At 38.0% G+C, this 18,577-nt stretch overlaps 1 protein-coding gene across 1 annotated transcript; it reads right to left on the bottom strand.

Moving 5' to 3' along the window:
- Nucleotides 1-3,045: 3,045 nt before the first annotated feature.
- Nucleotides 3,046-16,757, bottom strand: me2 (malic enzyme 2, NAD(+)-dependent, mitochondrial). The gene is made up of 15 exons (XM_027278089.1): nt 16,575-16,757; nt 13,302-13,458; nt 10,108-10,241; nt 9,866-10,015; nt 9,434-9,509; nt 9,009-9,170; nt 8,682-8,895; nt 8,257-8,354; nt 7,850-7,963; nt 7,580-7,691; nt 7,312-7,454; nt 7,063-7,165; nt 6,890-6,960; nt 6,185-6,283; nt 3,046-5,852 (listed from the first exon to the last, which is right to left on the bottom strand). The coding sequence occupies exons 2-15, from the start codon at nt 13,413-13,415 to the stop codon at nt 5,691-5,693; spliced, it is 1,752 nt and encodes a 583-aa protein (XP_027133890.1). The 5' UTR covers nt 13,416-13,458; nt 16,575-16,757; the 3' UTR covers nt 3,046-5,690.
- Nucleotides 16,758-18,577: the final 1,820 nt, after the last annotated feature.

The raw sequence follows: 18,577 nt of genomic DNA, 5'->3' as shown, positions 1-18,577 counted from the left end.
TAACATGCTAATGTTAACATGTTAATGCTAAAATGCTAATGTTAATTGGTAGCGCGTCAGCGCATCAAAGTTAAAATGCTAATGTTAACATGCTAATGCTAACAGGCTAATGCTAACCTGCTAATGCTAATGTTAATTGGTAGCGCGTCAGCGCATCAATGTTAACATGCTAATGTTAACATGCTAATGCTAATCTGCTAATGCTAATGTTAATTGGTAGCGCGTCAGCGCATCAACGTTAACATGCTAATGTTAACATGCTAATGTTAACATACTAATGTTAACATGCTAATGCTAACATGTTAATGCTAACATGCTAACATGCTAACAGTAATTGCTAGCGCATCAGCTGACACTGAGCAGTGTCAGTATGTGTATGTAATGTATGGGGGCGATGGGGCCAGAGTCAGGCACTCTCAAAATTTCTTTAGAAATTTTCTAGTATTCTGTAAACTCAACAGTGTCAATGATGTATGGGTGAGAGTCATGGGCCAGAGTCATGCACACTCAAAATTTCTTTAGAAATATTCTAGTATTAGATATAATGGCTGGAAACGGATTTCACTAAGCTGCATTGGATGGGATAAAGATGTGTCTTAATTTAAAAATAACTTAAGGATGGAATATATTTGTAAATGTTTACATGTTCCCAAAGATTTGACTCAATTTACATGAACACATGAGCAGCAGACAGATTTACTGTTAGAGATGGATAAGAGAAAGACAGACCGACCTACTCTGACGTGAATGTTGATATAACAGCTGGTATGACCAATTCTCCTTTCAGGTAACAAAGTCAGAGAAGAACAAGGTGACAAAACATAAATAAAACTGATTTAAAAATCCTTTTCGATCTACATTCAAGTGAATAAAGCACAAAGGTATTTAATGTTAAAACTGTTAAGCTTTGTTTTGTGTAAATAGAAACTCTGATTTTGATGCCTGCAACATGCTACGAAAGAGATCGGTCAGCAGCAAGTTTACCCCTGTGTTACATCAGTTTTTGAACTGAGGACGGTATTGTTGAAGTTCTCAAAGTGAAATTCTTTCCCATTCTTGCTCAGCAGAAGCACAAGCATTGTATTTCGTGCCACAGTGACAGGTCTGAACTGCAGGCAGGCCAGTCTGATACACACTGTTTTAACATAAGGTGAAAGAGATGTTGTCTGGATTGCAGCATGTGTTGCCCCCGTATGATGCCCTTCATTAATGGTGAGCTGCCCATCATGCCAAGGGCACTAACAACATACATCACAGATTCTGGCTTATGAACTTTGCTCTGGTAATGATCTTTTTTTTCTCTTCCCCCGAAAGACACAACGTCTTTGATTCAAAACGTGGAGCATATGGACAAGTAAAACAGACAGAAAGGAGGGTAACAAAAATGAAAAACAACCAAAAAGAACAAAACATAGGTAGGCAGTTCTATAAATAACATACTTTCGATGATGATATTGATAAGTGTATCGCCTTAATGTATCAATACAAAACAATTAAGAATATCCATACAAGGTTTAGCTGTTCTCTCTGGATATACATTTACCAAGACTGTCCCACTGTTCGTTTGTCATACAATTTTCACTGTTTAATCTCAACATTTTCTCGCAACAGTTTCCATCATCTGAGTTCTCCACATATTTAGTGTGGGAACTTGAGGTTCCTTCCAACACCTCAAAATTGTCAGTGCACAAGTCATTAGGCCAGTTTTTAGGATTCCAAAAATATGTTTTTTTAAATGTGGTACCACTGTTTTGTCTCCAAGGACTGAGTCATCTCCAAGGAGACAAAACAGGGAAGTCCACAATTCAGCCATTATCCTATATAATCTAAAACATTCTCCCACAGGGGGAAGATCTTGGGGCATGCATGTACAAATGTGCCACTGTTTTCCCCACACTTTGAGCAAAGATCATTGTTAAGCAGACCCATTCTATTTAGTCTTGATAGAGTAAAATAATATCTGTGAATTATTTTATACTGAATAAATTTGCCTCTGGCTTCTCTTACATATTTTCCAGTGTTGGAAAGAATCCCCTCCCATGTTTTTTCATCCAGAGTACAAGACAAATCCTTCTCCCATATGCGCTTGAGATTACTACAACCATTACTGTTTGTCCAGGGACACATTTCATACCATTTTGATGCTTTATGATGCATTTTAAGTAGCTGTAAATAACATTTAACTGGACCCTTATCCTGACCAGCGGGAAACAACCTCTTTAATACAGTGTCTAATTTGCAAATGTTTCCAAAAGTGGCCTCCACCCTCTAAGCGAAATTTTTCCTTCTGGTATATGAAAGAAGTATTTTCAAATAACTCATCTATAATTCTAATATCTTTTCTTAACCACTGAGCCCAATAGATTGTCTCTGTATCTATCTTTATTTTTGGATTATAACTTCCACTATTCTTACACTAAAACTAGTTGGTACCATTATTTCTTAATATGAAAATAATAAGCCCACAATAATTTAACTGCATAGCAAAGCCTATTTATTAATAACAATAATAATAATAACAACAATAATACTTTCCTACGGTCAGTTAACTGTTTATGAATATCTGCGCATGCTCAGAGCCGGCCCATGGTATAGATAAATCGTCCATCCGGGGGGGGCAAAACAACTGTCACTATTCTTACACTAAAACAAGTTGGTGCTATTAATTTCTTAATATCAAAATAATGAGCCCCCCACATTAACTTGTTTCAATTTTGTGTGTGTAAAATCACATGAAAATAAGAAATGTTTTGTTTTTGTCATCTTAGAATCAGACTTTTATATCCACAGATGCCATGGGTTCTCTTCCATGGAGTCCGCCATGTTTCTACAATAGCCCAGAATGGACAAACTAAACTACACTGCCTCTAGATAGACCTTTAATTAAGAAGAAGAGGGTGAGTCGTGGTGTTGCAATTACCAACTACACCACTAGATGCCACTAAAACCTACACACTGGTCCTAAATTCATGGATCTCGACCTTAACCAACCTTACAAAGACTAAAACTGGACTGAAACAAATAAAACATAACAGCAGCCAAAGGAGCCATTAAACAGCTTTTATTCTGCACTTTTAACAGCACATTAAGTAGGTATTAAGAAGCAGTACAAACATGCTGCTCTCTGAGTACAAATGCTGAGGTAATATTACTGTGTAACAAAAATAAACTTCAGAAACACAGACTTGAAACAGCACTACATGAATGCACAGTTCTATGAAAAGTGGATTAAACTTTCCTTATGGGGACAACGAGGATCACTTAAGGAAACCAGACACCAAATTTTGACACAACACAGTAAAACTTTACACTAAACAATTACAGTCAGTAAGAACAACAGAATACATACACTGGGACATTGTAATGGGATTAAAAAAAAACTATTTCAAAATGTATGAGTATATAACTTGTGATGTTCACAACCTAAAGCTGCACATTTAAACAAACAGCTATGTATATTTTTTAATATTCATAGTGCTGATGCGATGTTTCTCAGCTATGTCATGGAACATGAGGTGATTATGACCGACGCTCGACATCACGCAGGCACTTCAATGCAGCTGGTTAAAAGGTCCTAATTCAATATCCTGAGATTAAAATGGACACAGCAACCTTGCACATATATTAAGGATAAATAACACATATATGTATGAGACTAAGACTCATGCATTATACTACACATGAATTAGTTTCTGTTCCTCTCTGTCAGCACAAAGCATAAAGATCTGATAGACAACACTGGCAGGTTGAAAGTCTACCTAAGTACTATGTCTCATTGAGATAAGTGCAGTACACCACAGATGTGAACTATTAGGAAAATATAGCTGGAATATTATTAATAGCACATCTTACTTTGAGAATACATGTTGTGATTTTGAAGAAGTTGCCATCTGCTACATGTGTAACTACTTAATTGATGTTTGTGGCCATTTGGTCACTACCTTTTTATGCCAAAATATTATTTTTGAATAGTCCACAGCGTAGCCTATGAGTTAATTACATCATTCATTACAAAGTTCCAAAAGACTTAGGACTATTTATTCATATATTTCACTACACTCTTACCTTTAATCTTCTGTTTAATTGGATCTTCTTTTTTATGTTACACCTTTCAAAATATTATTTTTGTCTTTAGCTTATTTTTTTCTTAATGCCTTTCATGTCTTATGCAAAGCACTTTGCCTTATTGGCAGGTGCTCTACAAGAAAGTTTTTTAAGTTTCCATCTTTAAATACAGTCAAAGCAGATGTACTACAAGAGCAAAGTTTTCCCTCTTTTTGTGTTATTCTGAGAAAATGCAACCGTGTTATTATAAATGATTATGGTAGATCAGAACAGTGAATTGAATCCTGGTGCCTGGAGGTTTGTTGTTTTGTTAATTATGTTCCAAAGAGCAAAACCCACACACCAACCTGCCAACACACACACATAGACGTACTGAAGACAACTTTATGAATATTCATCTGACAGTCTCAGTTTTCATTTACAGTAAACAAAAATATAATTATAATAGAAAATAATGTTTATCCAATCATTTTATACTGCAGCAAAACCTTTTTTTTTAAATATTGGGTGGGTAGTTTGTATGTCACACAAGTTAGAGAAAGTTAAAGGAGTGGATGAATATAGAGAACAATGGCAAAACATCTAAATACAATCTCCAAAAATAAAATAAATTCAGAGAAATAATCACAATGTGAAAAAAAAAGCATTTGAACAAATACAATGCTGGAGTGGACGTTGGTTTCTCAAGTATTTTTAGATATACATTTTTTAATTTAATCTCCCTTCATAAAATATCTTCATTTACTGAGTTCTTTCTTTAAAAGACATTTTCTGCCCTGAGTAACATTGTTTCTGCTCTTCTCTCCAAGTACTTTAACCCTCTGCTATACTAGAGCTCCACTGCTAACCAATGTATCCTGATTTAAGCACAGGTTAAAAGAGAGTGTTTCACCCTATGTCTTACACCGGGCATTGGTGGATCAGTGTGAAAAAGGCAATGTCAATACTGCGTGCTAAAACATGCACAATGTTTGGCAAACTCTAAGTCACACACTCACTACGTATAGTCAGAATAGTAGAAAGTAGACTGACCTCTGCATCAGGAGTACAAAACAAAATTATTTCAGTCATCATTGTTAAATATGTAGTGACTACATTTGAAAATAGGCAGGCAATTTAGGTCTAAGATGATGATAACTCAAACACAAATCAAATAATAATTTCTACTTGAGCAGAGTGTGATTTACTTGTCTGATGCAAGTTACTGTAATATATTGCATTCTGATATTATGTTATTTTCTTTTTAAACCAGAGTACAGATCATTAAAATGTACCTCAAGGTTTCAATAATGAAACCGCAGTTCTACACTGCCTTTTCTCACCACCAGGTGGCCCTCAGGTGCTGGTGTTACATGGTATGCAGAGGTGATAAAGAACTAGGGTGTGAAGTGAAAATGGCCTTTCAAATGTCATCTTTCAAAAGCCACTTCCCACTCTACTTTTTCACAGATCCAACAGGACAGTAGCATGGCAGCAATCAGAGACTCCTGCTGCCTTTTGTAATAAGCAGATGTTTGCATCAAAATTTCTATGATCATCTAAAAAGATCTGTGATAAAGAGTTGAGTGGAAAACAAAGGAAGAGTGACATTGTGACATGGGGCACAGTGAGGGGCTGGTCTACTTCTAGTTAGTCTTGGGGCTAAAGCTGACACCTGGCCAGTTGTAGGTGTCTGGCAGAAAGGAGTCGTAGTGGGTATCCCACACAGTCGCACGTACAAAGCCGTTCTTGTCCAAAGGCTCAGGGTAGCGGAACGCCATGCCTTTAGTGTAGACATACTCCATCACCTATAACAAAAAAGAGAAAGTTTAGCATCGACTAATACTGAGAGGCAGATAAGATAGGACCGTCACAAGTACTGCATAGACAAAATAGCATTGCAATGAGCAGCAGTGTCCAACATCCAAATGTCATCTCGAGAAGCTGTTAAAAGCTAACTGGCTTAATGATAAGGCTTACTTGGACAGTCTGTTAGGCTATGGTGGAAGAGGGCCACATTTTTTGAATGTGAGATGATGATAGAACAGGCTAAATTTAGGCAGTTACGATTTGGACTAACATTAACAAGTTCATCAAAAGGCGAAACTCAGTCAAAGTTCAAGATTTTCAGGAGACTTGCCTTGACAGCCATGTCGACAGAAACCTCTCTGATGTTGGAGAGTGGAGGATAGAGTCTCCCTTCTTCCAGCTCTTTATCTGTCACCTGCTCTGCAAGGGTCTGGAAGGAGTAAAAATACTTTTAAGCTGAATTTCTAGGATCCAAGAAAAAAGGACATAAAACTACTGCTATTATCTGCGTACAGCATATTTCTCTGTTCATTGCCAACCAAATATAAATATGAATGTGCTTTGGAATAAGACAACATAAGACAAATATGGAGTGTTAGGTTGTGGCTGAAATGGCCAAACTACTACTACTACTTATATTGCAACATGCAAACATGCAAATGACAGTGTTTTCTTCAAACAAAATAATAAACAGAGTGCTAGTAAGAAATCTTTGATGATTAATTCCAGTGATAATGTAATCAAGTCAAATGCAGCCCGGCAAACAAAGGGAAGAACACAGATGGAAAAAAGTGTTAAGCAGCATCAGCCTTTTAAAAGCTCCTCATCTGTTAGTTATTAAGCCAGAATCTAGAAAAAGAGGGAAGAGGAGACATCAAATGGTTAAAGAGGTTTTATATGACACTACACAGCGTATGCATACATAACAGAGTCAGCAGGAAAGTGGAGGATGGGGTGAGGGCAAGGTAAAGAGAAACTTCAGCAACTTTAAAGAAGAGCTAGACTGAGAAATATTTAGTCTTCTGAGACTTCTGACCTTGGCAGCCTCTAAGAAGACTGTGTCACTGATGTGTCTCACTCCACTCAGGATCACAGCCAAGGCCACACCTGAAATGAACACAATACAGCATGTGTTCCCACATAGTGCAAAAAAAACAAGTGCAAACAATGTTCATATACATATTCATTCAACATTTTATTTTCTTTCACCTGGGAAGATATAAGCATTGTTCCCTTGTCCAGGAGTGAAGACGCGGCCATCGCTCATAGTCACTGGACCGAATGGACTGCCACTGGCAAAAAGACATCTACCCTGTGGGACAGAGAAACAAAGGGTGACAGAGTGATGATGGGTGATGGGTACAAAAGAAAGGACAAGAGAGGAAAAGTTATCTGACAGCACCGTAACTTTTGATGCTAAATGTCAGAGTTAGTCTAAAAGAAGAAAGAAGCGTTTACATCGGTGAGTGTGTAGGCGTCCTCTGCCGTGCACTCTGCTTTAGTTGTTGGGTTACTCAGGGCAAAGATAATTGGTCGTTCATTCAAGGTTCCCATGGACTTGATGACATCGTGGGTGAACAGACGTCCAGCTCCCGCCACACCTGAAGGAAGGAAAGATAAATGTTGGTCACCCTGTTTCAGCAGAGTTTTTGATAAAGAAGCTTAGTCCAAACTGTACAGTGAGGCTATCCAGTTGGACAAATACAGAAAATGGAAAGTTTCCTACCAATAATAGCTGTGGGCTTAATGGTGTTGACAGCATCTAGGAAGCTCTGTACAGACCCTGGACTGTCATGGACAAATGCCTCCTGATTGGCGTCCATTTCCTGCAGTCTGTCCTGGAGTCGCATATAGTCATTATAAATATAGTAAAACCACTGCTCACCAATTACACAGTATATCAACAGTGAGCCAGGCAGGAAGCCACACAGTCATATCACGTATTGTTTAATCAGTAATGGCTGTGTGACACACACACACACACACACACACTAACCTTTACTAGTAAGCCATGTTTATCGTACAACCAGATTTTTTCTCTGGCCTCAGCTTGGGACATCCCCTTCTCCATCATGGCCATGACAATCAGATTGGCAATACCGAGCGCTGCCTAAGGAGAAAATAAACTTGTTAAGGTAAACATTCAAGTTCTTAAACATTTTTTTAAATAAGAGAATGACTAAACAAATCAGTCTTTTGCCGAGTGTTGAATGTTGAGCTTAAGTAATTCATTATTAGTATTACCAGCTGTGGTCAGTGGGGGGCAGTATGGTTCTTATAAATGGGCCTTCTTCTCTTATTTTGATATAAAGGACTTTCACAGTCCAATTCGGGGAGAAAACAAAACCAAAACAAAGCCAAGAAAAGTCGACTTCACTGATTAATGGATAAATATTATCTTACCTCTCCAGCTCCCAGGAAAAGCACCCGGTGTTCAGTGATGGGTTTGCCAATCGCTCTCTGAGCTGCTAACAGACCAGCAAGGGCTACAGACGCAGTGCCTAGAAACATGGAGAAGAAGACAACAGCAAACAATTAAGTTGGGATGGCTCTCTATTCACTTAATTAACTTTTGTGAATAATGTTGTGCATTTCTTTGAACTGTTTCAGCACCTACTTCTCAAATTGCAGCTGCCAGTGACTAAGTTTTTAAAATGTTAAAAATGTAAAGAAAAAACAAAAACTACAAGATGCTTTTAAAAAAGACCCCCCAACAGTTACAGAAACATGCAGAACCTCTCAGATGTCTCTTTAAGCAGCACCAACTAAAAAGTAATAAAATGTATTGAATGAATGATCTTAATTGAGTAGGTAAAGTGGCATTTAACCTTGGATATCGTCGTTGAAGGTGCAGTACTTCTCTCTGTACTTCCTAAGGAAGCGGAAGGCATTGTGGTTTCCAAAGTCCTCAAACTGGATCAGTGTGTCCTGCCCGTATTTTTCCACCACCGCTTCCATGAACTCATCAATCAGATCATCGTAGGCTTGAGAGCGATCTCGCTTCTGGTACAAGCCCATGTAAAGTGGATCCTTGAGCAGAGTCTGTTCGGGCGGCAAGGACAGACCCACTTTTCCTACTTTCTCCAAAGCATGTGTACACACACACACACACACACATAAGGTATACAGAAAACACACACATAAAGCCTTCTTACCTCATTGTCTGTGCCAACATCTATCACCACCGGCAGACATTTCTCAGGTCGAATGCCGGCACAGGCAGTGTACAGGCAAAGTTTTCCAACAGGTATGCCCATTCCATAAACACCCAGGTCCCCTAATCCTAAAATACGCTCACCATCAGTTACTACTACTGCCTACAGAAAGAGAGCGAGAGAGAGGAGGAGGGAAAAGGAGTACATCAGTCAGCAAAATTGCAGATTAACATTTTACAAGCACACAACTGTGAAAAAATACTAAACTCGACTTAAGCCACGTGAATGTAAAAAATGCAAATGAACGCTTCCCTAAATTCATTCATTCATACTGTATAGCCTAGTTCATAAACGATTACCTCCATATTCACGATTCCTAAAATCTCTCGCTGAAAACGTGTCACTGTGATGATTCAGATACTCACCGAAACACTAGTCTCTGGCCAGTTGTCTAGGATGGAACGGACGTGTCCTTTGTCACGAATGGAGATGAACAAGCCTCTGGTGAGAGAAACAAGAAGACTTTAATGATCATGGGAAGATTCAGCCTACAGAACACAAACACAACAAAACATCCTGAACATTATTGAAGATTTTGGCACAGATTTAACAACCCGATCACCCGTAAAGACAACTACAGTATCCACAAGAATCCTGAATCGATATGAACAGAAATATTTCCAGTGATATCACTTTAATGGAACTCGTAAATAGGAGACTGAATTATGTGCACATCAGCACACCAGATGATGAATATTAATTCTTGGCAGTGCAGCATTTACAGTTTGCCTACCTAAAACCTACATGAAATGTTCAGACTGTCAGCACACATTTCTGTTTTCTTGAAGTATACTTACTTGGGTCTCCTAAAGATGTGTCCATACTGTGTGCAGGCCAGGCCAACAGTGGGAGTGTATACAATCGGCATCAGTTCCTCTATGTCTTCCATCAACACCCTATAGAAAAGCCTCTCATTCCTTTCCTGGATGCCCATCAAGTAGACGTACCTGTGTGGAAAAGGATGAAACATTAGGAAAAAGTTAGATATAGAGGATAAGATAACAGATACTTGAAGACAAACAGTAATAATCAAACTTACTTCTCTAGGGGATCAATCATCTTCTTCAGATTATTCTGAAAGCGCATGGCCTGAATGTCCTGAGTCTCCACTTTGGGAGGCAACAGGCCATGTATCCCCAATATCTGTCGCTCCTGTAGGGAGAAAGCCATCCCCTGGAAAGAGAAAAGAGAGAGGAATAAGGATGTAGGAAGCTACCTTGAGTCTTCAGTCACGTTACACTAACATAAATGAGCTAATAATTCAACAGGCCACATTGTTTTAAAGTCATGTACTGTGGTTGTACAAATGTGAAGAGGGCCTGCAACTTTTTTGTTATAAAAAAAAAGACAGTTTGCTTTTGCTATTTCTACCATTACGACTCCGTAATTAGATGATGGTATTTGATATGTGCAAATCTCTACCTACAGGAAATGATTTATCAAAACTAATGAAATGAAACTAGTGAAATGCAATCTATGATGGACAAATATCAGTCCCTCCATACAAACTTAGTCTTACCCCTGACATTTCTTGTGGGATAGTATAAAAAGGCAAAAAAACATGATATAACCATTTTATTACAGAGTATTGAAGTTTAAATATCACCCTTGCTGGATTGTGTTTTGCTACCAATTTTCAGAACCTGCTGAAGGAACACATTCATATAGTGTAATCTAGTTTTCAGGGTCCTTAAAAATGGGGTTGACCTATTGACTTTTAGCAGGAGAAGAAGCAGCTGAGTGGGGGGACACCAGAGGAAAGCAATTTTTAAGTTAAAGAAAGCAAGAGAAAGAGGGAGGTAAGAGGGGGGAGTAACCTCAAAGAAACCAATGAAGAGAACTCTTGGCAGAAACACCCCATGTAAGAAAGAGAGGATGGGGGAGGAGTGGTACAAAGTGTTCAAGTCCCTGCAGTGTATGGGAATATGTATGTGTATGTAGATTTACAAGCCATAATGTCTGGGGCTGGGGAAGGGGCTGATCATTTTGTGAGAGTGATGAATGCTGGGGGCTCCACCGGTAAAATGCTGAGTCATGCTGATGGAGCATTTCACTTCACTCTGCTCTAGTATTCAGTTCCTCTAAACATAATGCAATGCTACGGTTCAAACCTCTGATGTTTGGTCAAATTGCTTTTATTGCTTTGAGTGTTTCGAACGGGTCTGAAAAAATTTGTACCGTTTGTGTTTATTTCTTAAATATTGTTTCATTTAGCTCCTCATTTCTAATCTGTTAATGCAATAATTACAATGACTTTATCTGTTAGAGGACTGTAGGATCACGTCCCTTTAAGCACATACAGCATCATCGTACATAATATAATATTTCAGTTTTGAATCTTGCCAACAGTATTACGTAATAAACAACGCATTTCTACAACACAGCAACCTTTACTGATAGGATATGATGAGTCATGACCATGCAGTCTTCTGATGTAAGTCACATCTGCTCTGGCAGAGATAGACTTCCTGTGAGTAACCGGCATGCTGCTGTTTGTGCTTTTTAAAAGATACAATGAACTCAGTGACAGTGCTGACTTAATGCCAGCAGAAGAAATTTTTCCCTCGAAAAATAAAATCACAACCAGCCTGCTTCTCAAAGAGTTTCACTCTTGAGTTGGTTTTGATCAATTTCTAATCTAACCCCAAACAAATCAAATGAACACAATGAGGAATAAGCCCAGAATCAGTGTGATGTCAGTGTAGTTGGGTGTACAGTGTTTATAAGACCATCAACCAGCTCGCCTTTGACTAGTTTACATGTAGGATGGAACGTCTATATTTAGCCTAACATGTTCAGTCTCGACTAAGTTTAGCACTTCAAGCTGCTACAGCCTCATGTTACAAATGTCATTTGTAACTTAGTTGGACACCAAACACCAAACAATGTGATATATATTTGTTATAGGTATAAAATATAAAGCAACCTACACCAGCTGTTTGCCATTTGAAGTCCCCACCTTGCTACAGTAATGCTGAAGTGATGCCACTGTTTAGTGTGGTTACAGTTTAATTGTATAGCACCGTATGAATATAAGCTAGAGCTAGTGCTCTACAAAACACATCATTAATAAGGCAGTGAGCAAAGGTATAAAGAGCTGGATGAAATAACAGAAAGATATATACAATAATAAAAGGACAAAGGAGTAAAACAGCACATTTGTAGTGCAGAAATAAGCAGCCGCACAGAAGCACTTCAGACTTTAAAAAATTCAACCAGTGTTTTTCAGTTTTCAGTCTAGCTACTCAGTCTATCACAAATTATTTTAGTCTGTGCAAAATGCCAAAATCTATGAATAATTATTAATATTATCTCAGCAATAATCACAAGACATTATATGAGCATCTGTCGGTAATTCTAGTTTAATTCAAAGGATTATGTCATTAGTTAGGAAGCTATTTAGAAACAGGAAGGTACATTTTTAGTCAGTTTTATTCCTTTATATATTTGCATAACTAACATCTACTAACTAACTCACTTAACATTTTGTGATGAATTAGTTAAGCTTCCTAAATGTCTGAAAACCATCCCCTTAAGATTTCAACTTAAACCAAGTGTTAGAAGCGAGGCCAAGCCAGACAGCAGAGGACAATTAACAACAGCCACAGTCTAGCTGCTGGAGAACCTTTGGCTAAGAGGCAGTTTTTGTACTTTTTTTTCTCGTTTTCCAGTAGAACTAATCACTGCCTTAGGGAAAAGATTAACTGATGCAAGTTTAGACTGCATTTTATAATGCCATGTTGTCTGCACCGTAGGACATTTCACACTGCTCTGTGTAACTGGACATGGTTGCACGATTGGTCCAAAAAAATTTGGCGATCCTTGCACGTTGTAGTGTGACATATTGTAGTCTAATAAAAGACAGGCTGTCAAACGTGTCAAAACCGTTGAGGCAATTTCTGTCTGTCACACAATAACACAGCTCTCTGCTATTCTTATCCAGGGAGGAAAAAATACCGACAACTGCTAGGAGATGGAGGAGTGTCAGAGGGTTGAAAGGATGGAAAAAGACCTGGATAGGGCAACCTAAAAATGTAAGGAAGCGATGTCAGGAAAATTAACCAAACTCAGACATTTCTTGAGCTCCAGTTATGATTTTCAGTGTATTTCTTGGTATTAATTTATCCATAATAACCAAAAAAATATTACGATTATGGTTCTGTTTAATCACTATACCTTTTTTAAATGTTGACACACACACAACACATATAGTACACACAGTAATCAACTCACTTTGTTGGTGCGAGGATTGAGCATGAGGGGCTTGCCCTTCTCTTTGGTGTGTGCCCATCTGCAAACAGAGACACAGGGCCTCAGGGACCAGGTTGTTCTCAACCTGGACAACATGATGGACAAACACTGGCCTGCAAGGTCCGCTGGTAGAGAGCCGCTGAGGAAAGAAAGAGAAACAGAGTTGACAGAATAACGTACTGTTTTCCAGAAACATGACTATCTATATCATCTGTAGTTCTGTAGTTCTGGGATGATGAATATAACTAGCAGGTCTACTGGACAAAGACTTTTTTCAAGCCTAAGTCAGTGGTGACAACTTTGATAACACGAGTTTGAGAGAGTCATAGTTATAAAACAAGTGTACTTCTATCTCATAGTTGGCTTCCTGAGCAGGTCTAGACTGTACTCTTTACTCGATTTACACAGAGGGAAAGTGAAACTACTCTTTAGTGTTAACAGTAAAAGTTTTATTGCTTTAATCTTAAACTATTCATGCTTCAACAGTCACAACCTTTGAACATATGACATGATCAGACCGTTAGAGTTTCTCAATGTTAGCCTGCTGACACACACTTCATTGCAGAAACCTACAAATGCGCTTGGTGTGTACAGACAGTACCACACTCAAGGATTACAAATGCTGAAAACAGCGGCCGCTCGATAATCTGGATGTAGACAGAAGTGATTTAGTGTGCGATCTGAGTAACAAAGCTTGGAAAGATTGTCATAATCCTTTTCGTGATGAGCTCCACAGGAAGACAGGAAACGAGCTAAATCGCAGTGAAAGATGGCAAGACTTCAACTAGTAATCACAGAAATCAGAAGTGGCATCTGCAGAGCATAACCGAAGGAATAAATGATGATTCTGGATACATATTCAATACACAAAACATCATCTGATGGCAGAATTTCCTAAACTGATCCCACATCAACAACCACTACTGGGCCCCTACCCTACTTTCAGCTGCTGTTGGTGGCCGGGAATAGTGTCTTCATTGTAAGAGCTATGTCATGCATGTGACTTGTGATTTGCCACTATGTTGTTGTGGTGGGTGCAGAAAGAGGCCAGTTAAAACTACTCAGATATAGCTCTGTAAATTGTAAACAATTAAAAGCAGCTCTGTCTTCCATTGTAATAATTATCATAGGAAAAAGGTCATCCCGATAACAAAACCAGAAAGAAAATGCTGCCTTCCAAACAAACTTGCAAACAACTCTTTCTGATGTTCGTTAAGGTCAAGACCTGACCGAGAGGAAATGAAACTGGACCTGTAAGCCAGTTATGTTGGGAACAGCAACGTGACCCTATTTTAGTTTCTTGTAGTCACGTGACAGAGGCTGGCAGAGATACAAGCTATTCAGGGAAACTACAATCAGCTGTATATTTAAGATGATAAATTAAATGGAACAACATACAGTTGGGCTCAGGTGGAAAGAAAAACAAACCTAGGGCGAGTGCCGTTTGTGATGTGACTCATCTGTGCTGTCAACTCTTCCCTGCCCTCCTCCATTCCTCACTATACTTTTCTTGCTTCACAACCCATGCTATCATAGTAATAACCACTCACACCAGGAAAGGTAATAACCACCCCATGCAGCAGGAAGACATAAATAAGGGTAAGATAAACAAAAAGCATTCAAACACTCACGTCCTACACCAAATGATGCTTGCTGTTTATAGATTACTACCACTGACCTAAAACATTTCTTATCAAACTATGTGTGTGTTTTTCTATTAGCCCGTTTACTAAAGAACAGGTTCAAAAGGAAGCGCTGTGGTCTGGGTTAGACCAAAATATCTGACGAAACAAATTACAAAGCATAGCCAGCTGGCAGAGTCTTGGCTTACAACTACATATCCAGGAAACACTGCCTAGAAGGCAGAATTAAAAGGCAGGGTCAAAGTGGCAGACTGCATACGCAGCACCAATAATCAGCAGACAATTTCATTTCTTTTCATTTAATATCCAGAGGGGAAACACTTGATGCTGCCTCTTTGAGTTCCTGTACACTTTACATGAGTATTATCCACATCTACTGTGGCTTCCCATCTGTTTCAAGAACATATAAAGCCCGAACATCTGATCAGGTCAGTGTTTAATGAAGTGAAGCTACTGAATCCTACTGAATTTCCTCCCATACAGTGTGTTTGATGAAGGAATGAAATACCCTGAGACTGTCTGTAATTGCTTGTTTTATTTCTGTCTGGCAAATGAGCCAGCTTTGTATCAGTGTTGAAACAACTCGTATGACTACCTGGACACTTTCCACAGTCAGAAACTGGCACGGCCTGTCTGTAACTGTAATCGCTTGAAGACAAACAACTCATTAAAAAAACAAAACAACCAACCCACTGATAAATCTTAACATTGTGAACAAAAGGAGGCAAACAGGACACAGTACAACCCAGACAGGATATGAAGTCTTACATTAGTGTGTCTGACAATACTCTTAATATAGAAATAATCCGTGCAAACGATGTCTGCATCGACTGAAGTCGGCGTAATGTAATAACAAAAAGGTTTCATTGCGGAAATAACTTATGAACAGAAAGCCAGCATGCATCCTCTCTAACAAGCAATCAATCACACACACACACACACGCTTTCATGTGGGATCAGAGTACACTGGCATAAACCAAAAGCTATTTCAATTATACATATTTTATTATGCAAGTAACAATTATGCAAACCAACAGCAGACATAGTTATAAAACAGTTAGGTGTGTCCTCATTCTCCTTTTCACTGACACAACTCAGACTTGTCCATCTCGTTTCCAATGAATGGCCACAGCACATGATGTATATAACAACATTTGTCCTTTGTGGAGTTGACACTTGGGTGACATTTAAACTTATTACGTAGTGAAGAAATTAGCATGCTGCTGATTTTATATTGTACATTTATATTGTTTCCTCCATGTCCTCATAAAGCACAAAATAATGAAGATATTTAACCCTGTTTGGAGATGGAAGTGAAGGGTGTGAACTACCTTTACACAGAAAAATGTCAAAAACAAACTCACATTCACATTAGCAGACACCAAGTGCTAACTACAGGCTAAGCTTTATCTTACAGCACACACACACAGCATGCTGTGTCAGTCACAGTCATAATGTTTGTAAATGTTAAGTATTAAACACGGAAGCCGGATGAGTACCGTGCTGTCATTCATTCAGACTGGCTGCTTGCTAATTCCTGGCTCACAAACGGGAAGTCCTTAGATGACACACACACACACACACACACATATTCAATAACAGCTCGACTTACCCGCTCTTGAATATTATAATATCTGCGGTCACTTCCGTTGGATAATTCACAGTTTATGAAGCATTTTCCTCTTCAGGAGTTAGCTTGTGAATGTGCTGTGTGTGCTTGACCTCCTGGTTTTGTCCCTTAACGGTAGCCACAGATGCAGCAGAGGAGGGAGGTGGTGAGGAGGAGAGCGGCAGACTATAATGAGATTCACCGCTCATCCAATCACATGCTGGGATTTCCTTCTTGGTTTACCGTAAAAGACTGCAACACGCGCAAGATAATTCGGAAAGCACATCGGTCGTAATTACTCTAAAAGATAATACTGCGCATACTGTCTATTTATTACTTCATCCTTGCACTATGCTCCATTGCACCATTTCATTGCACATTCCCAAATATCCTTGTCTATCCTTGACTTGACTATGAATAAAAGATGTAAAAAAAATCTAAAATAAAATATACAAATCTAAAAATATATACAAGCTAAAGACATCTGTGTGGCTATATGACAGTATGGACAGTATACAATATACACAGTGAGGTATATCAAGAAGAGAAATATGTCACAGTTGGCTGTGCAGCGCAAAGTATTGCCAGTTTTTTCAAGTTTTAGAGTCTATATACTATATATATCGCGAGAGATATATATATCTATTAATATAAAGATATAGATAGCGATGAGATTATATCTAATATATATACATATATATATATTGTTCTTGTTTATGTTTATGTCTATGTTTACCTGTTTTTAACTGTACCTATGTCTATATATGTTTGTACTAAGAGCGCACAGTGTAACCAGAGTCAAATTCCTCATGTGTGTACACACACCTGGCGAATTAAAGTGATTCTGATTCTAAGTGTGTTTTTGATATTTTGTTTGCAGTTGATGAGAAAAGACATTTGTTGTATATGTTTTGTTGGTTTGTCGGTTTTTAAATCCTGGTCCTGAGAGAAATGAGAATTCATTCAGCTGTATTTTTAAAATTAACTTCAGCACCACACATTATTACTTTTTTTTAGAAGTTTTAGCCATTTTCAAGAAAAACAGACAGTGCAGCACAAAAGAGTGAAGTAAGGTTATAACATTGCTAGGTTTAAATGGTTACCTCATAACTCAGATTCCACAATGTGTTGCTTGCCACAAGCTGGCTATATTTTGCCCAAAGCTCCCAGGCCTTGAATATCCCCAAATACACAATATTCCTTGTGTTTCAGTTTATAGATATGTATTTATTATTATTTATTCTAGAAGATTTTATCATATAATATTTAGTCTTATTGAATTTTAGACTAACAATGAACCCTAAACCTTAAATCATTTTTCATTAATTGCTTTTGGAATATGCATGTCATTTTAGGATAATTTTAAACTCATGCATAAACAGTTTTTATAGAGGGTATAGATCATTAATGTAGCCATCGATGATGCACTGATTTTTATTGGGGTTCTTGTTTGCATGTGTGTATTTTCTGTAGAATTGTGTGTATTTGTATAAAATATTTATATATTAATATTTTGGTATAAATGTTCTTGTGCACTGGTCCATCAAATGTGTCTAAAAAACAAAAAAATAATCAAATACGAAAATACCATAAAATAACAAATTCAATGGCAAAATACATGAGGTCAAATAATAGTTTAAGTATTGTTTTATTAATTTTCAGCAAAAACAGAAACTGCAAAAAGAGTTACTACCAATCAATATTGAGCATTTAAAAAACTCACAGCTGGTCTCAAATGAAAAGCCTTGTTCAAGCGTGAGTATAAAGAAATAAGAGCCCACAGAAATATGACAATTCAACAAAAAAACAAAAAAAACCCAGACAAAGTTGAAGCTATTTGAATAGTTGTGAGAGCCATGCAAAAGGGAGAGGATATGTTACATTCAACAAGCTGGAAGCATCAAGGTGTACAGAGGCACATTTTCTACATTGCTTCACACACTTAAAGTAACTAACGTCGGCTCAGTAACCACACGTGTGACAGTATGTTTGTATTATTTGTCAAT

This window comes from Larimichthys crocea, chromosome III (genome assembly GCF_000972845.2).
Source record: "Larimichthys crocea isolate SSNF chromosome III, L_crocea_2.0, whole genome shotgun sequence".
NCBI classification, from domain to species: domain Eukaryota; kingdom Metazoa; phylum Chordata; class Actinopteri; family Sciaenidae; genus Larimichthys; species Larimichthys crocea.
The sequence above is the reverse complement of the archived record's forward strand: the minus strand, read 5'-3'. Positions and strand labels throughout refer to the sequence as shown.